The sequence below is a fragment of the Hibiscus syriacus genome, unplaced genomic scaffold, assembly GCF_006381635.1.
Source record: "Hibiscus syriacus cultivar Baekdansim isolate YM2019G1 unplaced genomic scaffold, ASM638163v2 tig00117005_pilon, whole genome shotgun sequence".
NCBI classification, from domain to species: Eukaryota; Viridiplantae; Streptophyta; class Magnoliopsida; order Malvales; family Malvaceae; genus Hibiscus; species Hibiscus syriacus.
This window is the reverse complement of record NW_024063519.1, coordinates 3135193-3154557: the sequence shown is the minus strand read 5'-3', so window position 1 is coordinate 3154557 and position 19365 is coordinate 3135193. Positions and strand designations below refer to the sequence as shown.

The following is a 19365-nucleotide window of genomic DNA, read 5'->3' as shown; positions in this document are numbered from 1 at the left end:
ACGATCATGATTTGAGATCTAGAATCAAAGATTTATTTACTCCTTATTCTAAAGCCAATGCCCAACAGTATACAGAATCGTGGGTCCACCTCAGAGTATTTCCTTAAAATTTACCACGATCTCCTACCATATTAGTTATAACCGTGGTAAAAACACTTTTCTTTTAAAAGCCTGGCTTCACTCTCTGGCGCTCACTTCTTTCAAATTTTCCCCTTATTTTAAGTACTCGAGCTTCTTCTTCTCCTCCCTCGAGCCTCGCACATTTTTCGCATGCCATCTCTCACCTGGAGTCGCATCGGCTTTTGTGTGCTACCTTCTAGACACGGCCACGTGTAAACAATGACGGTATTTTCCGGCAGCAGACAGGTGGTTCCCGTCGATTACGAGGCCGAAGTTTCTCAGCACCTGCTCGAAGCTTCTTTAACCGGCGATCTGAGGTCCGCTCTCGAATGCATCTCCGATCCGGTCGTTGACGTCAACTTCGTCGGCGCCGTTCGCTTGAAAACAAGGAAGACCGAAGTCGTTTTGAGAGATGAGTCGCCGAGTGAGGTTCGCGTCGAGTATGAGGAGTTTACGACTGATGTCACCGCTCTTTTTCTCGCTGTTCACGTCGGAAATGTCGCTCTCGTAAAGAAACTCTTGGTAATGCAATCCAAAACTTTCGGTTTTGTTTCCTTCCATTTTCTGTTTTGTTTAACGTTTTGCGATTCAAACTGTTCCATTCATATCGCGGTTTTACAGCCATTTTTCTTCGTTTTTGGTCCTTTTTACTTGAAATTGAATTTTTGAAGAGTCATTTCCGTAGTCATATCGTTTTAAGCTACTCTGCGTTTAATTTCAAGAGTTTAATTTTTATTTGCTCGTAAAGATTTAATTATTTTTTAAGAATAATTTCAATGTTTGTTTTAAGTTTAATTTCTTAATGTTATGCAAATCAGTATATTGTCACTGAATACCAACGTTTCAACAGAGTTAGATTGTTGCTTTTAAACCTCCATTTTTAACGCTACTGAATAAAATTAAGTGTTTCACTCTAACTTTCTATAGTACTCTATTCGGCTACGGGAAAAAAGTTCTACCCATATCTTTCACATTTATTTATGAGAAGTAAATGCATTGAAGAGAAATCTTTGTAATGATATGGCTGCCTTATTGTTTATGATTAAAAGGTTGCAATTCTTTTTTGCTCATGTAAAAAGGGCCTATGTTGTATTCTCCTTTCTGTAGATCTGCTATTTTAGGAGGTCTTAAATCATCTTAGTTTACTTTGACAAAATTTAATTATTCTCAGCTTTTGTTTTGGTTAAATTTGATGATATTTTCTCATGATTTTTATGGAATAATTGAGTTCAAAGAAAGTTGATGATAGGGAAATATAAATATATAATATCCTTCTTGAATCATATGTGTGGTATTTCAATTGCCCTTTCATGTTTTACTAAAAAATATTGTTTTCTTTCTTTTCTAAAGGATATCCAATAGAGATTTTCTTGTGGATAACATATTTATTTCTAAAGGAAATTGAAATCTGAGATACAAGTATTTTATTGCCTAACATATTTATTCAAGAGAAACTTGGTCTGCAAGCCCCATACTGGAGTTGTCACCGAATGTTGACCTGAGTTAGAAGTACGAAACAATACACACATATATGATGCATCCCCTATTCCCATATTTGATTCAAATCATCATGCATTTATTGAAGAATCATTGTTGTTGCTGTCTTGTCTGTTTGTGGCTGTGATTTGTTTTATCTATGGAAAAATCCAAAATACTTGCAATGCTAGTTGTTTTATTTTCTTCTTACGGACCACTGTACGATTTTAAGAAAAGGGGAGTAAGAAAAGAAAACAAGGCGAGTATTATGCAATGTTGTTCTCTTTTAGATCAAACTTCAAAGTACAAGGATGATTGCAAAGTTAACTATAAAAAGATATCCATAGTGTAGTTTAGATTCCTTTTACCATCGATGTGCTAAAAGTTTCTTTTTATATGACAGAGCGTAGGAGCTGATGTGAATCAGAAACTCTTCAAGGGCTTTGCAACAACAGTAGCAGTCAGAGAGAGTCACCTTGAGATTCTGAAAATCTTGCTTAAGGCTGGGGCATCTCAGGCAGCTTGCGAAGAAGCTCTTCTGGAGGCAAGCTGCCATGGACAAGCAAGGTTTGCAGAACTGCTCATGGGGTCTGATCTGATTCGGCCACATGTTGCTATTCATGCTCTCGTCACAGCCTGCTGCAGGGGATTTGTGGAAGTGGTGAATGCTCTCACGAAGGTAAATCTATCATACCCACTAATCTTGTGCACCGCTTAGTAGCAGATTACACGAGTAAAGTGATAGAATCCATTCTAATATAACACGGTCACTTCAATAGTTTGAACCATTAGAATGTCTTAATTCTTTCTTTTAGCTGCTATTAGCCTTTTTGTAAGTTGGGTGTTTAACCTTGCTGCACTTGGTGCTGATTTAGCCAATAACTCCATGCTGGTTTTATTTCCTGGACCAATACATTTTCATATCTTGATGTAATTCTGAATATTAGTTGTTTGTATTATATTCACCATGTTAATCTTATAATCTCGTACTTAATAACAGTGCGGTGTTGATGCGAGTGCAAGTCACAGGCAACTGCTTCAATCATCTAAACCTTCTTTATACACAAATGTTGACTGCACTGCACTTGTCGCGGCTGTGGTTAGTCGGCAGGTTGCAGTTGTTCGCTTGCTTCTACAGGTGATTAACACAAATTCCCCAAAACTCTAAATAATGTAAAAATAAGCACTAAATGTATTTTGGATGTACAAGCTTAATCTCAAAGCTTTTTCTATGACTGGAATCTAAATAATTCGGATATTTTAATAATAGTTGCATCACATCTGGATCTGGTAATTTATGGTACTTTGTTTCCCTCAAGATATTTCCCCCCATAAATCACCTAAGAGGGTTTAAAGAGTTACATCAATGATTGCATAACATGCTTTAAATGATCCTTCTGTTATTATTATTTGTTCTCGCCATATAAACAACTTTGCCTCATTAACAGGCTGGGATTCCAACTGACATGAAAGTAAGTCTTGGAGCATGGTCATGGGACACTACTACAGGTGAAGAGTTTCGAGTGGGTGCAGGACTGGCTGAGCCCTATGCAATCAGTTGGTGTGCTGTAGAATATTTTGAAGATAGTGGTGCCATCTTGCGCATGCTCCTTCAGCACTTCACCCTCGAGATACCTCACTACGGAAGAACCCTCCTGCACCATGCAATCCTTTGTGGCAGTACAGGAGCGGTCAAAGTGCTTTTGAGCTGTGGTTCAAATGCAGATTGCCCAGTTAAAACCCTGAAAACCGAGTTCCGGCCACTACACTTGGCTGCTCGTCTTGGTTTGTCAGAAACCCTTCAATCCCTCATTGATTCGGGTTGTGATATAAACTCCAAGACTGACTCTGGTGACACAGCTTTGATGATTTGTGCAAAGTACAAACATGAAGAATGTCTCAAAGTGTTGATCAGGGCTGGAGCAGACTTTGGCTTAGTTAACGTCTCTGGTCAGTCCGCTAGTTCGATTGCCAGTTCAAACCGATGGTTCCTTGGGTTTCAGGAAGCAGTGCTGGACGTAATCAAGGGTCTAAGGATCCCGAAGTCGAGCAATGTATCAGTTTTCTCTCCATTGATGTTTGTTGCCGAAACTGGTGATGTTGAGGCTCTAAAAGCTCTGATTGGAAGTGGAGAAGTTGATCTTGATTATCAGAATGAGAACGGTTTCTCAGCAATCATGATTGCTTCCTTGAACGGTCATGTTGAAGCATTCCGGCTGCTAGCTTATGCCGGAGCTGATGTTAAGCTGTTAAATAAATCCGTGAGACGGCAATTACATTGTCTGAACTGAATCAGAACCGTGATCTGTTTGAGAAGGTGATGCTTGAATTGACACTCGAAAAAGGCAACCGAAATGCTGGAGGCTTCTATGCTTTGCATTGTGCAGCACGCTACGGAGATTTGGATGCTGTTATGTTATTGACGAGCAGGGGATATGATGTAAATGTCCCCGATGGAGATGGATACACCCCACTTATGTTGGCAGCTAGGGAAGGTAATGGACCCATGTGTGAGCTCTTAATCTCACACGGGGCAAATTGTGATTTCAAGAATGCTAAAGGGGAAACCGCGCTTTCTCTAGTTCAAAAAACCACTTTCTTCAAAAATGATGCAGAACGTGTGATTTTAGATGAGCTCTCTCGCAACCTTGTTCTCGGTGGTGCCCGTGTCCTGAAGCATACCAAGGGAGGAAAAGGAAATCCTCACTGGAAAGACATGAAAATGTTGCGAAATTCTGGACTGCTGCAGTGGGGAAAGTCAAGTCGCCGAAATGTGACATGCCAGGAGGCAGAACCGGGACCAAGTGCAGCCTTTGGAAGTAACCGGCACAGCAAGGGTGATGCAAACGAACCTGGAATATTCAGAGTTGTTACCACCAAGAACAAAGAGGTTCATTTTTTGTGTGAAAGCGGGTCTGAAATGGCCGAGCTATGGGTGAGAGGAATAAAGCTTATAACAAAAGAGGCTATTTTTGGTAGCCAGAAAGATGGTAGAGACAAATTAGGAAGTTTGGGGTTTAGATGATTGTATAGATGCCTGGAGTCTCGCATTTCGTACTTTAAAAGTAGTCTGAATAAGTCGCATTTTGTTGTAAAGGTTTTGATCTCAGCTAACTAAATGCTGTCATCTAAAGATGATTACAGCTTAAACTGTTGCGAGTTTCATCTGAGTTTACTGCACGCAAAAGGCTCAACACCAAAGAACAAAAACTAATAACACAGTAAGTTCCATTACTGGAGATATCAAACCAGACAATACAGCAAAACATCAAAATCAGCACAGCTGCCAGAAACCAGAAATTACTTGATCCAACCCAAAGTGGCTCGACATGAAAGTGATGATGGTTGAGACGCTTAAGTATATATACCATGCAAATGAAATTTTGAGTGTACAGAACATCTATCACTTGATGCTCCTCCATCATCCTGATCCTCATGCTCGGTAACAACTTTTCGATAAACCGCCTTCGAACTCCTTCAAGAACAGCTTTCTGAGACTGCTCACCGACACTTGACCATCATTTAGTACAGGATTGATTGACAGAGAACTAAGGCCACACCTATATTTTAAAGAACAACAAATTTCAATCCAAAAACACATGGTAGTGTTGGGACAGAAGCTCATGAACAACATCCAAAGCATTAGGAAAAAGGAAAAAAAAGGAGTGAATCCTTCATCGATAGCATACCTTCGGGAGTGCATCTCCGGCCAAAACTATACAAGCCGACATAATTTGCTTTACTGCTCCACTGTGTACACCAAGAGAGTCGGAAGATTACATCTGGGTAGTTAGGAATGCACTCAGTAGATGTTATCTCACAAACTTTGTGGCTGGGTATTTAACAGCCAATTCTTCCAAACACCGCAAAGAACCGTGCACTCTGGGCATCTACAAGAGATACCAATAAAGCAAAGAATAATGAATACACACATTTTTCAATGAACATGAGCATGAACATTTATTCAAATTACATCACGGACAACGAAAGGAACATCTACGTAATATAGAACAGAGAAAGGGGGAAATGGTATGATTTGATTAGATTAAATGTTACAAAAATGAAAATTTCACACAAGCCACTTCAAACGTGAAGCAGGAAGCACTAAATATTGTACTAAACTTGTAACGTCCTATCAACAAACCTAAAAAGGAACAGTTGTTAATGTATCATGAACAAAGGAACAAATCTGACACAGATTAGACTGATAATTGTATAGGAAGCAAGTAATATCAAGGTAAAATAATACCCTTCTTTGTAGAGGAGGACAACCACCCAAACATTCTGAGGAGCTTGTGAAACCTCTCGTACGAAATCGGATCCCGAAATCTGCATCACTGATCCATACTTTGAAACCTTAGCTGCTTTCCTCATATCAGCTAGCCTTTTCTTTCTATACAACCAACACCATTCTTTCAATAAAATGCAGAAACATAGATATCAATGAACGTTTATGTTACTCAAACTCAGTGTGAGAGCCCGATTCAAATGTATGTTCGACACGAATATGTTTAATTTTTTCATGTATTTGGAAAGATCCGGAGCAAATAAAAATTCAGTCACAAGGCAAACGTTCCAGCTTGATTAAATCATGAATTCGATACAAACTGAAGAAAATAATGATAAGTAGCCTTAAAGTTTATCACAGAAGTTCACTATTTTTATCCATTTTACAAGATCTCGAACGTGAGAACATTCCTTTCAGCTATAAATTGTTATCCAGTTAAAGCTAAACTACAATTTAAATCAATTTAAAAAAATCTCTAAACCCAATAATCAAAACCTGTATTCTTCAAGGAATCGATCATCATCAAGATCATCTTCGAGATCTTGAAGTTCTTCTTCAGTCTTTTGATCGATCCAAGACTTGTCCTTGGGGGCAGAATCCGGGTCCGGCGCGGGTTCAAAAGGAGGTGGCTTGAAAGCAGGTGGCTTTGGGGGTAAATTGCCAAGCTTTCTTTGAATATCGTCCCATTGAGTTGAAGCTCCTTCTGCATCTTTGTAAACGAAATGGTAATCCGCCATTACTATTTACTTATAACTCTATTTTCCTTCGATCCTTTATCCGTTGTATCTTCTGAACGTCGGAATAAAAACGTGATATGAATATAAAGTAATGATTCTGGCAATCAATACCTCCTCCAGTTAGAAAGGTCTAGTATTCAAGGGTTTTTTTTTTTTTGGCCCAATAGGCCATCCATGTTTTTTATTTAGGGTTATAGGACTAGTAATTTTTTATTTAAGAATACAACAAATGCTACATTGTAATTGAAATTAGTCATCTCGAGGTAACGAGTTCTCTTTGATATTATTTTTAATGGACTTATAAGTAGATCTCACGTGAGCCATTATTTAATGTCGTTAATGGAACTCGTCATCTCAAGGCGACGAGTCTATTAAAAAAATATATTATTTTTTAAAAATTTATAAAAATAATTTAAGTTTTATCTTTTTAAAATAAAGGAGTCGAGTTCCCTCGAATTCAAAAATATAGTCGTTGGTCAACGGGTAACTACAACGGTCATGTGGAACTCGTCACCTCCACCAGAATTTTGAATACCCTAGCCGTTTATAGCCGACGGGATTGGGGCTATAAATAGATGTTTGGAGTTTTGGTTTATCATAATCAACTATTTCGAAAAAAAATCTAAAAAAAATCCTACTTTATGTGAAAATCCCCAAAATAGTTCCCTAAGAAGAAATATTGCGCCTCGACAACATCCATATTCGTTGATCAAACTCCAAACGGAAGAAGAACAAAGTATTCGTCAGCACGAGATGACATTGAGAAATCTTCAGCAATCCGGTCTATTTTCAGCCATATTGTATGTGCTTCGAGGTACCAGAATTTTGAATACCCTAGCCGTTTATAGCCAACAAGATTAGGGCTATAAATAGGTGTTTGGAGTTTTGGTTTGTCATAATCATCTATTTCGAAGAGAATAAAATCTGAAAAAATCATACTTTAAGTGAAAATCCTCAAAATAGCTCCCTAAGAATAATGTTGCGCCTCGACAACGTTCATATTCGTTGATCGAACTCCGAACGGAAGAAGAACAGAATATTCGTCAGCACGGGATGACATTAAGAAATCTTCAGCAATCCGATCTATTTTCAACCATATTTGTATGTGGCTTCAAGGTGTACCCAGTGTTGATTGAGGCTCTGATCAAACGTTGGCAGCCCGAGACGCACGCTTTCCATTTCCCGAGTGGTGAAGCGACGATTACTTTAGAAGACATCGCTTACCAACTCGATGTTCATGTGAATGGTGCCCCGTGGTGAGGCAGAACAATTATGACCCTACGATGTTAGTATACCAAGTTTTGGGAAATATGCCACCATCCAAGTTACAGCTGAATCTGCTGAGGATGAGGTTATTTTTGCATCCCGAACATATCTTCTCCAACTGATCGAAGGGATATTTTTACCGAATAAATCAGGTAATTTGGCACACACTTAATATCTGCGAATATTAAATGACTTCGCTGAGTGTAACATATCATTTGGGGCTCTACGTTTTTATCCTTTTTGTACCGGGAGCTTTGCAAGGTTGCCATTGTTGGCAGGGTTGAAAAACCGATGTAGCAGGCTGTCTAATATTACTACAATCCTGGGCTTGGTACCGATTCCCTTTTTTGATGTTGATTTTGCTGGAAGGTGATTTTTTAACTTTATTTTTTTAAATTTTTAATTTGATTAATTTAATTAATTTTTTTATATTTTTTATTTTTAAATATCTTAGATGACGCCATAAAATAACGAGACGAAGTTGTCGAGTGCCACTACAAAAGATATATGGATAAGGATCGACATCATTGGTCGATATGTGGTATACATTTGTCTTATTACTATGTTTTTAAAATTTGTAAACTTTTATACATATTAACTTTAATATTTAATATTTACAGTTTTCTTGGCTTTCGTATGATGACGAGATCTACTAGTTATTGCCACCAAAATTTTTTAAGGGTCCGATTTATGGTGTGACATGACGACGTTATTACATTTTGCAATTGTTGAGTAGAACATCGTTGATAGAGTATTGCGTTAGTTACGTTGAATCAGTCGATTTCTATGCAAATCGTTGATATGGCGTGCTCCATAGAATTGATACGCATGAGAAACATACCGAAAATTGGCCGGTGAGCACTTACTACATCGATTAATGGTTTCAGCGTCAACTATCGGTCCCCACACATTACGAGATTACATCGCTGGACCTAGATTTCAACTATCCCTATATTCGAATTACGAAGCAAATAGGAAACAATATCTCAAGACACCGCAAAAGAGGTGAGAATGGCAACATCAGCCAGGTTCGCTGAGTCCAAGAAGGAAACATCGTCATCGTCATCTTCTTTTTCTGCTTCAACATCTGCAACTGAAGTTTACTATTATGCATCTCAGGCTAGTTTCTGTTTCTATCCTCCATATCATACTTCAACCGAGACTCGGTGACTTGGGTTGGAGGTTCATGTGATGCAGTACAACACTCAAGCACATTCGACAGAATATGCGGGTGAGGGTGAGTGGGATTATATCGTATATGGTCAACAACGTAGCAACCAAGTCGATTTATTAACGACAATGATAACGTCAAATACCATAAGTCTATCACTGTATTTCGAAGATGGATCCTAATGTGTGTTAAGTACACCTCTGCAAGTACTTGACAAGCCTCGTGTCATTATCATTCGACCACTCCTCGGCATCGTCAAGAACTTAAAAAATATAAATAAATTTTCTTTGTAAATTTTTGTAAATAAATTATTTTTATAATTATTAATTTACATTTTATTTATTTTTAATACAATTATTATTTTTCTTTGAATTTTATTTTTTTAAATTTTATTCGATGAAACTCGTCACCTCGAGGAGACGAATTCTATGATGACTGTTGTCCAACCGTTGTTGTTGTCTGTTTACCAACGTCTTCAAAATGACTAGTTTTTTTAATTTAAAAGAACTCGTCACCTCGATGTGATGAACTCATTTAATTTTTTTAAAATTTTAAAACTTAAATTATTTTGATAACTTTTTATAAAAAAATATATTTTTTAATAGAGGTGACGAGTTCTAACTACACTATAACATTTCTCATATTCTCCAAAATAAAAATGGCCCCTTATAACCCTAAATAAAAAACATGAATGGCCTATTGGGAAAAACCAGTAGTCAAAGTTGTCTTTTTATTTCTCATTTCAGCCCAATGGAGGCAAAATATGTCTGGTAAATGCCAACACAAGTATAGAATGTTAGATACATCATGAAAAAGACGATGATAAATAATTTTATTATAGTGGTAATTAAATACTGATTTTATTAGTGAATCGGTTCATGAACTATACTCAAATTTCACATTGGTTCTTAAAGCTTTTTCTAAACAAATACCTTTTTTTCATTTTATTTGAAGTATGAACGGATGTAAATTTTTGCGTTAGAGGTGGATTTCAAAATTTTACGAGTTAATTAACTTATAAAATCATATAAAATAACATAAATATAACATATTCCGTGCCAACTTAACATCTTCGTAGCTTATATTTCATTTTCATAGCTCAAGTATATTTAAGAGAATATAAGATATTTGAGTAGAACATAAGGTGCACACTAGACACATCAAAGTGCCAATCATTACATATCATTAGATGCACTCCAAGTGCAAATCGTAACATATGCACCAACGGTGCTAATCATAATGTACATGAATGTACCATAACTTGATTTAAAAGTACTCAACTTAATGACATGTCAAATGTACCTACGACTCTTAATACAACATACAATGGACTTTTAATTCGTAATATAATCATTTATTAATCAATATCTGAAAATTATAAACATTTAATATTCATTCTCATAAAACTCGTACTTGGGCAGTTCATACCCTAAATCATCCATAAAACATTTATGTAAACATTATAGAAATAATACATAATTAAAGTAGAAAACATGCTTAGAAATAATATGAGGTTGACTTATCGCAAATCGTTCTTGATTAAAATAATTAAATAAATAAACTGCACTCACATTTGCCTCACTACCGAATCTTTTATGCGATATTCCTAATCACGAGCTTTATCCTTTCTTTTTGCATCGTTCGGATAACTAGATTTTTCGTCTGACAACATAACATAATACCATAACATATTCAAACTATATGTTAGTATCGAACTAACATAATCTAAACTTAAAATAAAAAGTCTAGAAAAATAAAATCAATACTTAATTGATACAAAATGAAATCATACTTCCATCATAGTTTCAAACTTCTCAACATACTTTTAAAATTCCATAAATATTTATTTCCAACATTAACCCCTCAACTTTTATTAATTGCATAATCAGACCACTAATTATGAATTCTTTCTAGAATTCACCTTAACTTTTTCATTAAATTCATAAGAACATTTCACTATTATAATCATTTCATATTAATTACTAAAATTTACAACACCTTAATAAAATACTATAATCAATACTTTAACATTCAAAAGCTTGCAATTTCATCCTAACTTTCTTAGACTTTTTAAATTCAACCACTCAATTTAGTAAACTTGCAATTCAACCCCAACTCAATATTTAAATCCAAAAAAATCAGCAAATTAATAAAATTTCCAGCATTGCAATAATTTACTCAACGATACTTCTACACTTAATAAACTTATAATCAAGTCCCTATAATATTGAGACTTTTCGAATTTCACCCTCAACTTTACCAAACTTATAAATTGATTCCAATCAACTTTCTAACTTAAAATTCCAGAATATCAATGTTAATAATTAACATTGAACACCCCAAATTTCACATTCTTGCAATAATATCCCACAATTTTTAAAACTTATATATTAGCCCTTTTAGTAACTCAAGCTTCCAAATTGATCTCCAAATCACATAGAACACTTCTAATATCATTTATAGAATATAGGAAAATTTTCAATAATTCCCCCCAAATTTTCCTCATGACCGAATACTATAAGGTAGGGATTTCATATTTTCCTACTTGATTCAAGCATCAATTCAACCTCTAAACAACATTTCTAAGCTTCTAAAATCAAACCCCTAACATAATTAAACCAAATAAATTTTTCTTCAAAATCCTAGGTTATGACTGAAAGCTTTAGATCACTCTACACTTGATTTTAAACATCACACGTGCTTGAAAATTAATCTCCAACATCAAAAATATAAAAATCCTTCATCAATTCTTTAAAATCCATAAACCTTAATTCTCATTCTCAACATACAAGCATATTCACCATGTAATATTTATACCAAATGATAGAGAATTTCATGTAGATTAATTCTCTATTTCACAACTTAGTCCAAAAATCAATCATGTAAGCTTAAAAATCAAAAATAAAATCTTACCTTAGAGAAGAGTGAAGTTTCAACCTATGATTGTTCAAGAGCTTAAAATGTGTTTAATTTCTTGATTATTCTAGTATTTAACAACCTTAACACATGGCTACTTTATAATATAATTGAATTTAAAATTCAATTAATGAGAAATCCCAAAAATACCATTAATGAAACTTGATAATTACCAATTTTTATTATATTATCTTCCATTAAAATATTCCATAGTCAAAGATGAATCAGATTGGTTTTGACTTTCTACTTTGGTCATGCAATTTTCAAAAATTGTATTTTAGTTACTCAAATTCCATTGTTTGGCCAAATCCGAAAAATTACATTGGTCTGAGCTAAATTTATCTGATAAAAAATATGGAAATAATACTTCCAACCATTATATAACATCCTTCAATTTTTTCGTGAAATTTCGACTCGATCCGATTATCCGATTTCTATATTGAACTTTAACGCTTTATAACCTTTAACACAAATTTCTTACCGAAAATCTGATTACCACAAAAATTCTTGTTTTAGGCCAAACTGTTCATTTGCACGCTAAAATATAAAACTTTTAAAATTTTATTTTGGTCTCTAAACTTTTCAAAGTTTATACTTTAGCCACTAAACTTTCAAAACTTACATTTTAGTCACTAGCCAAAATTTGGGGTATTACAATACCTCCCCCTTAAAGAAAATTAGTCCTCAAATTTTCTATACATATCTATATACCTGGAGTAAAAAGATGAGGAAATTGTCTTTTCATGTCTTATTCTCGTTCCTAAGTCGCTTCCTTAACTTTATGGTTCCGTCAAAGAACTTTCACCAATGGAATCGACTTGTTCCTCAGTTTTTTGACTCCATGAGCTAAAACATTTACTGGTTCTTCTTCATACGATAGATCTGGCTGAAATTTAATTTCCTCCGGTGGACATAAGAAGGATTCAATCGATACTTTCGAAGCATCGATACATGAAACACATTATGAATCTTATCCATTTTCGGAGGTAATGCTAATTGGTAGGCAACCAGATCAACTCTATTTATAATCTCGTATGGACCAATGAATCTCGAACTCAACTTTCCTTTGCACCCGAATCTTAGAACCTTTTTTCCAGGGTGATAATTTAAGAAATACTTTATCACCCTCTTAAAAATTCAATCTCATTTCTTTTCAAATCAACATAAGATTTTTCTTTCAGCAACTATCTTGAGATTATCTTAAATTTCTTTCACTTTGTCTTCAACTTCTTTGATCAGATCTGGACCAATTATGTCTCGATCCTTTAGTTCAAACCAATTCAATGGTGTTCGACATTTTTGTCTATATATAGCTTCGAAAGGAGCAATCTTGATACTCGACTAATAACTGTTATTATAAGCGAACTCTGCCAAAGGCAAATATTTTTCCCATGATCCTTTGAAATCAATAACACACGTCCTTAGCATGTCTTCAAGTATCTGAATGGTTCGCTTAGATTGACCATCTGTCTGAGGATGATAAGTTGTGTTGAAGTTTAGTCGAGTTCTCAAGGCTTCATGCAGAGACTTCCAAAATCTCGAAGTAAATCTCGAATCTCTGTCATAAACTATCGAAACAGGTACCTCATAAAGTCGTACTATCTCTTTGATATATAATTCTACATACTTATCCATCGAGTAATTCTCTTGAACTAGAATAAAGTGTGTTGCCTTAGTTAATCTATCCACAATCACCTAGATCGAGTCTTTCTTACTGGGTGTCAAAGGTAAACCTATTACAAAATCCATGGTAACTATTTACCATTTCCAATGAGGAATGGAAATAGGTTATAGCAAACCATATGTCACCTGATGCTCTGCTTTTACTTGCTGACAGGTATACAAACTCAGTTATAGCCTTTCATACATGCCCACCAATATCAATTGTTCGAACTTGATATATTTTATTTCCTCATGGATGCATAGTCAAAGGACTATAATGAGCTTCAGAAATAATATCTTTCTTCAATTCTTCATTACCAGGTATGCACACTCGACCCCGATAATATAAACATCCATCAGATTTTATTTCAAAGTATTTTGTTTCACATTTATTTATTTATCACCCAGTTTGTTTTATGTTCTGACTTATGGTTTTAGTTCGCTCATATGATTTTATATGTTGATGTTGTGAAAACCAACATATTACAATGTGAACTCTGAGAACTGAATAGCGTTCTTTTGTGACTTGCATTGCTTGATTCGGCATTTTAATCTCTATTTTTCTTGCCTTCTCTCCTTTCAGTTCATTGGGAATTTCCAGGAGTCAAATGAGACTAGGACCAGTTGGGGTGATGGTACGCCTATCGAGACCTTTTAATTAATTTTGTCGGCTTTTGTTTTGTTTTTATTTTAATTTGTTGTTGTGAGATATTACTAATAAAGATCAGAGAGAAAAAGGCCTTTTTAACATTCTATACTGTCATGTAACTTCCCTTGGTGAAAATATAGCATGCATAGTGCATTCATGGCTCATGAGGTTCACTACTGAAATTGAAAAGTAGTAAGAAACTCAGATGTTTGATATTTGAAATCCATTAATTCCTTGTTTCGCTAATAGCTACTGTAGTTCAATAAAACCCGACAATTGTTTTTTTTTTCTTTATGGGAAGAAACCATGGTTTTTCATTGAAAATGGAATTTAAGAATCTATCATAGTAACTAGCATGTTGTTTCTAACAAATTTTGCAATGCACTTGCTTCTTTTCTGAGAATTTTTGATGAACTTGAATATCTCTTTCTTTTTTGGCAATCATATTAGCAGAAGCTGTTGCACTGATTGCTGCTAGCTCAGTTCACCGAGTGTGTATCACTAATGGTAATGTCAATTAGTGTCTCATTATTGCATTTTACTTCATGCTCCTACCGTGCATGCTTTATGGAATCATTTAATCCATTAACAGCGTCGTTGGGTAAGTTTAAACCATGTGGGTGGAATAATATGTTTACCACCTGGGAACAAACCCAATGTGAGAGAAAAACTGGTAGTTACTGTTGGAACTTGAACAGTTCTCTTATAGAGTCTTGGTGGAGTCAGGGTGATGGATTTGAACCTTAAACAATCCTATTGACAAATGTTATGAATAATATGGACTGTTAGTAGTTGTACAAATAATGGAAAATCACTATCGCTCGACATTATATTTCATGTTGAATGCAGTTTCTTGTTCTCATCTGGATTTTGTGTCCAAATGTGCACACTAATGACCGACTTTATATTTGATGTTGAATGCAGTTTCTTGTTCTCAGCTGGATTACTATATGAGATCAACAAGATTTCAGGAGTGTCAGTTTCTAAAATTGAATCGAAAACAAAGAGGCACTGAGTTAAAATATCATTCGTCCTCAGAATAAAAGTTATTTGATTAGAAGGTTGCCTGGCTGTGCTATTAGGACTAGATGCAAGGAACAGTCACCAGTAATGTCAAATTTAGAAATTTTCTGTTAGACATCACTGTCGTTCACTTGTTACTGGCTTACTATTGATTCCATTTGAATGAAGAATTTGGGAATCGTTGTTGTTTTCCTCTCCATTTTGCTTAGTTTAAAAAAAAATAAAAGCAATGTATTAGTGGATTCCAGTTTGTATGCAATCAAATGACTTAATGCTGCCATGTGAAGAACACAAACCTCTCCATTTCTTCTTTTGAAGAACACAAGCCTCTCCATTTCTTCTTTCTTATGTTCCAGTTTATCGGTAATTTTAAAATGTTTTTCGTACTGTATATGTAAATGTACCTCAATTAGATATGGAATATGTTTATATGCAAATATATATTTTAAAATTATTAATTTAGTAAATAATACAATGATTATTATATTATGTTTTAAAAGTAATTACAAAAAATTAAAATAGAAAAAATAAAAAATACTAAAACTTAGTTTTAAATGTTTAGTTCTCGAATTTATATGGAATATGTTTATATGCAAATATGTTTATATGTAAATGTACCTCAATTGAATGAGAATTTATGGACATGATAATGATTGTGCAATTGGGGTTTGATAGAAGGTTGGGTTGAATTGGTCATGCACCATGTGCATTCTGTACGATGCAGAGTTGTGCTCGATGGATCGTATTCTTTTTTCTTTTTTTTTTTTGGGTGGGGGGGGGGGTTCTGATTTTGCACCTACTAGCGGACCTTTCCCCCCAATTATTATGTCTCATTTGTAGCATTAAAAGAATACTCAACAATCAAATTCCAATTTAATTAACTCTAACCTGGATTCTAAGGTTGAGCCCTACGCCCCATCGTTCTTAGGAAGTATAAAATAAACACCTTCTATTACAGTTGCTGCTGAACTCTCAACAATCCACAATCATACTAAACAAGCTTATATTGATAGCATCGGTATGAAAATTCATTGAAAAGAACTAGCGACAAGACACCGCAAAACACGACTCCGTGTATCTACATCCCAGCTTTGCCAAGAGTTGGAGAAAGTTTGGCCTGTCTAGTTCATCCCTGAACTTGCAGCAGGTCTATGGTTGGAAGGTCTATAACAGCACAGCACATATCTTCCAACAATGTTTTCCACCGGCAGAGGGCCCCTGGTTATCGATCAACATCGATGACATGATTGCATTTACATCATGAATTCACATTTCAAATGATGTACAAAAGAGGAACAAAGAATATCATAGCCAAATCAAAACATTCAAGAAGATGCTCTCACGGATCGTTAAGCTCTGCAGGAGCCTTCAGGGATAAAGTATGTTCTAAACTATATCCATGTACCAAGCATCATAAAGAACAAAAGAAAATAGAGCTGAACACAGAAGAAACTAAAAAAAAAAAGAGGATCTAGCTGATTTACCAGTTATGAGAGTCGTAGCTGTTATTACGGTTGTCCCCCAACACATAAACATGACCATTAGGAACATACTACAGATCCAAGAAACACAATGCAGTCAGCACGAAACAACAATTCTGAATAGTGCACCACCCAAAGTCCTATGATAAACTCAAAACTAAAATGATTCGGGTCATGGAGTCCACCAGGACTCACATTTAATGCAAAAAAGTAAAGGAAATGCTGGAGAACTCAGGAATACATGGAGAGACAACAAAGGGGACTCACCTTTAAGTCTGATGTGTATGATGGTGGTTCAGCTATGAAATTTTCCTGTTGTTCAACACCATTGACATAGAGTGACCCATGATGAACCTGCATAGCGTAAGAGGACATTTTAGAAGAAGATGAAGAGCCTTCAACGTTAAAATTGCCTCAATTTGATTGTTTTTAGCAGTTTGTATGAGATACTGTCTTGCAGATACTAGGTGCTGATCTATAAAGGAACTTTGAAAACTTTTCATAAAGTTGCATTTGATTCAATAATACCTGAACCAAGTCACCAGCCTTTGCGACAATTCTCTTAATGAAAACGGCATCCTTCCCAAATCCAGGCTCCTGTAGCAACAATATCAAGATAAGAATACTTCGGTATGAGGTTTTCTACTGCTTGCTAGCCAGTTAGCCCTTATTCAACACTCACACTCAAGCCCCAAGCAACATTGCTATACAAAAGCAACAAACCTGATCTGGAGCTCGGAATGTTACGATATCGTTATAGCGGGACTTCTGAAGAAGTACGAGGCCTGGACAAGTTGCAAAGTGAGCTAAAATGAGAATAAAAAACACTATGGTGCGTATAAGAAAATTCAGAAGCGTTACCCTTAAGTCAATCCCAATCAAGATGCATGTTACCATGCAAAATTATTATAATAACAGAGACATTAATATGAAGAACATTAAGAAAAATAACAGGGTTTATTTGGAAATCGGGAAAAAATGACATTTTCATTTCCCTCTGAAGTCAATTCAGGATCTTATGCTTTGGGGAATTGAATGTATGGAAACAATCACACAAACCGAATGATTCACAAACTTATATTGATCTGGAAACAAGAGTTAAATATTGTTCTTTTCCTCAGAAAGTGTAGGGTAAGCAAATCCATCTTTGGACAAAACATTACTGAAAATCTCCTATAAGAAAGCCCATTGAACAACGAATAAAGAATTTCAATCACGCTCTAGAGTAAGTAGCTGCTCAAAGTACTCAGCAAATTCGGAAAAACTGCTACCCAGAAGTTCAGAAAAACACAAAATGATAGCACAATTAACCAAAACCGAGATCATCCACAGAATTCAATCTGAAGCAAGGCAGAAATGGGATTAAAATAGCCATATATTTCCATGATTTCTAAAGCTACAAATCCATAAACTGAGTTCAGCTGCAGAGAAAGTGTAGGGTAAGCAAATCCATCTTTGGACAAAACATTACTGAAAATCTCCTATAAGAAAGCCCATTGAACAACGAATAAATAATTTCAATCACGCTCTAGATCAAGTCGCTGTTCAAAGCACTCGCAAATTCGGAAAAGCTACCCAGAAGTTCAAAAAAAAATGATAGCACAATTAACCAAAACCGAGATCATCCACAGAATTCAATCTGAAGCAAGGCAGAAATGGGATTAAAATAGCCACATATTTCCATGATTTCTAAAGCTACAAATCCATAAACTGAGTTCAGCTGCAGAGATCTCCTAGAATTAACAATTACTAAACAAACAAAACCACCAGTAGAAAGGAAGACTATTTTTTTTTACCTTTCGACAATGATCCGATCACCAACACGAAGAGTAGGGTACATGAAGAAGAAGGATGAAACGAATCTCTGAAAACGTGGTCCACAAAAGAGCGATGACTAAGAACCTAAAGAACCCATCAAGACCAGGCCACCTAAGGAAACCCCAGCTCTGGCAAGGCATCCATTTTAGTGAAGGGAAAGTTATCAGAGACTTGTACAGAGCACACGGTCTCAAGAAGCTCATCGTCCCTGAATCCAAACAATGGTTGAAGCTCACCAGCGCTTCAAAGTTTAGTTGTTGCTAAAGGTTGGGTTGAGGGATAGAGTGCGCGTGAAATGTTGGGGTTTTCTTTTTGTAAAAGAGGTTTCTTTGACCAGATTTTGCCTTGGAGAGCAAGATTCATTGTGGAGAGACAAAGGAGCTGAATGATGAAGTGACTTCCAATGACTCTCAAGCCCCCCACTTTAGATTTATTTTTTAAACTCCATTTTTTATTTGGTTGGAATTGAAATTATAAATCGTTTGCGAGTTATAATTCAAATTTAGTATTCATACAACATATATGTTTCGATTTGATAAATAAATTTTTATTTGAGAATTAAAATTTAAATGACGTCATGATTGCAATTACTATCATTTTTTTATAATTTTATTATAGATTCTCTTTATCCAATTTAACTCAAATTTAATATAAAATTGACCTAACCAACCTTACCAGTTTAATTTAAAATAAATAAAAAATAGATAAGTAAATAATTTACACCAACGAAACAGACAAAGAGCTGCGACGTAATAAAA

The 19365-nt window shown here is 35.3% G+C and overlaps 1 protein-coding gene and 2 pseudogenes across 1 annotated transcript; 1 reads left to right on the top strand and 2 right to left on the bottom strand.

The window, feature by feature from the left end:
* Positions 1 to 234: 234 nt before the first annotated feature.
* Positions 235 to 4647, top strand: LOC120194937 (annotated as a pseudogene).
* A 77-nt stretch (positions 4648 to 4724) lies between these two features.
* Positions 4725 to 6701, bottom strand: LOC120195085 (annotated as a pseudogene).
* A 9539-nt stretch (positions 6702 to 16240) lies between these two features.
* LOC120195084 (chloroplast processing peptidase-like) lies at positions 16241 to 17686 on the bottom strand. Its single transcript, XM_039197195.1, has 5 exons — positions 17513 to 17686; positions 17318 to 17386; positions 17057 to 17143; positions 16793 to 16860; positions 16241 to 16526 (listed from the first exon to the last, which is right to left on the bottom strand). Exons 1-5 carry the CDS (start codon positions 17684 to 17686, stop codon positions 16430 to 16432), a joined length of 495 nt encoding a protein of 164 aa, XP_039053126.1. The 3' UTR covers positions 16241 to 16429.
* Positions 17687 to 19365: the final 1679 nt, after the last annotated feature.

Excerpts from the sequence above, each read along its gene's own strand:
- LOC120195084 (XM_039197195.1), bottom strand. The coding sequence starts at position 17,686 with ATGGTAACATGCATCTTGATTGGGATTGACTTAAGGGTAACGCTTCTG. Across the intron at positions 16,861-17,056 it reads CATACACATCAGACTTAAAG|TATGTTCCTAATGGTCATGT; the intron begins GTGAGTCCCCTT and ends TTGGATCTGTAG. Across the intron at positions 16,527-16,792 it reads AGCTACGACTCTCATAACTG|GGGCCCTCTGCCGGTGGAAA; the intron begins GTAAATCAGCTA and ends ATCGATAACCAG.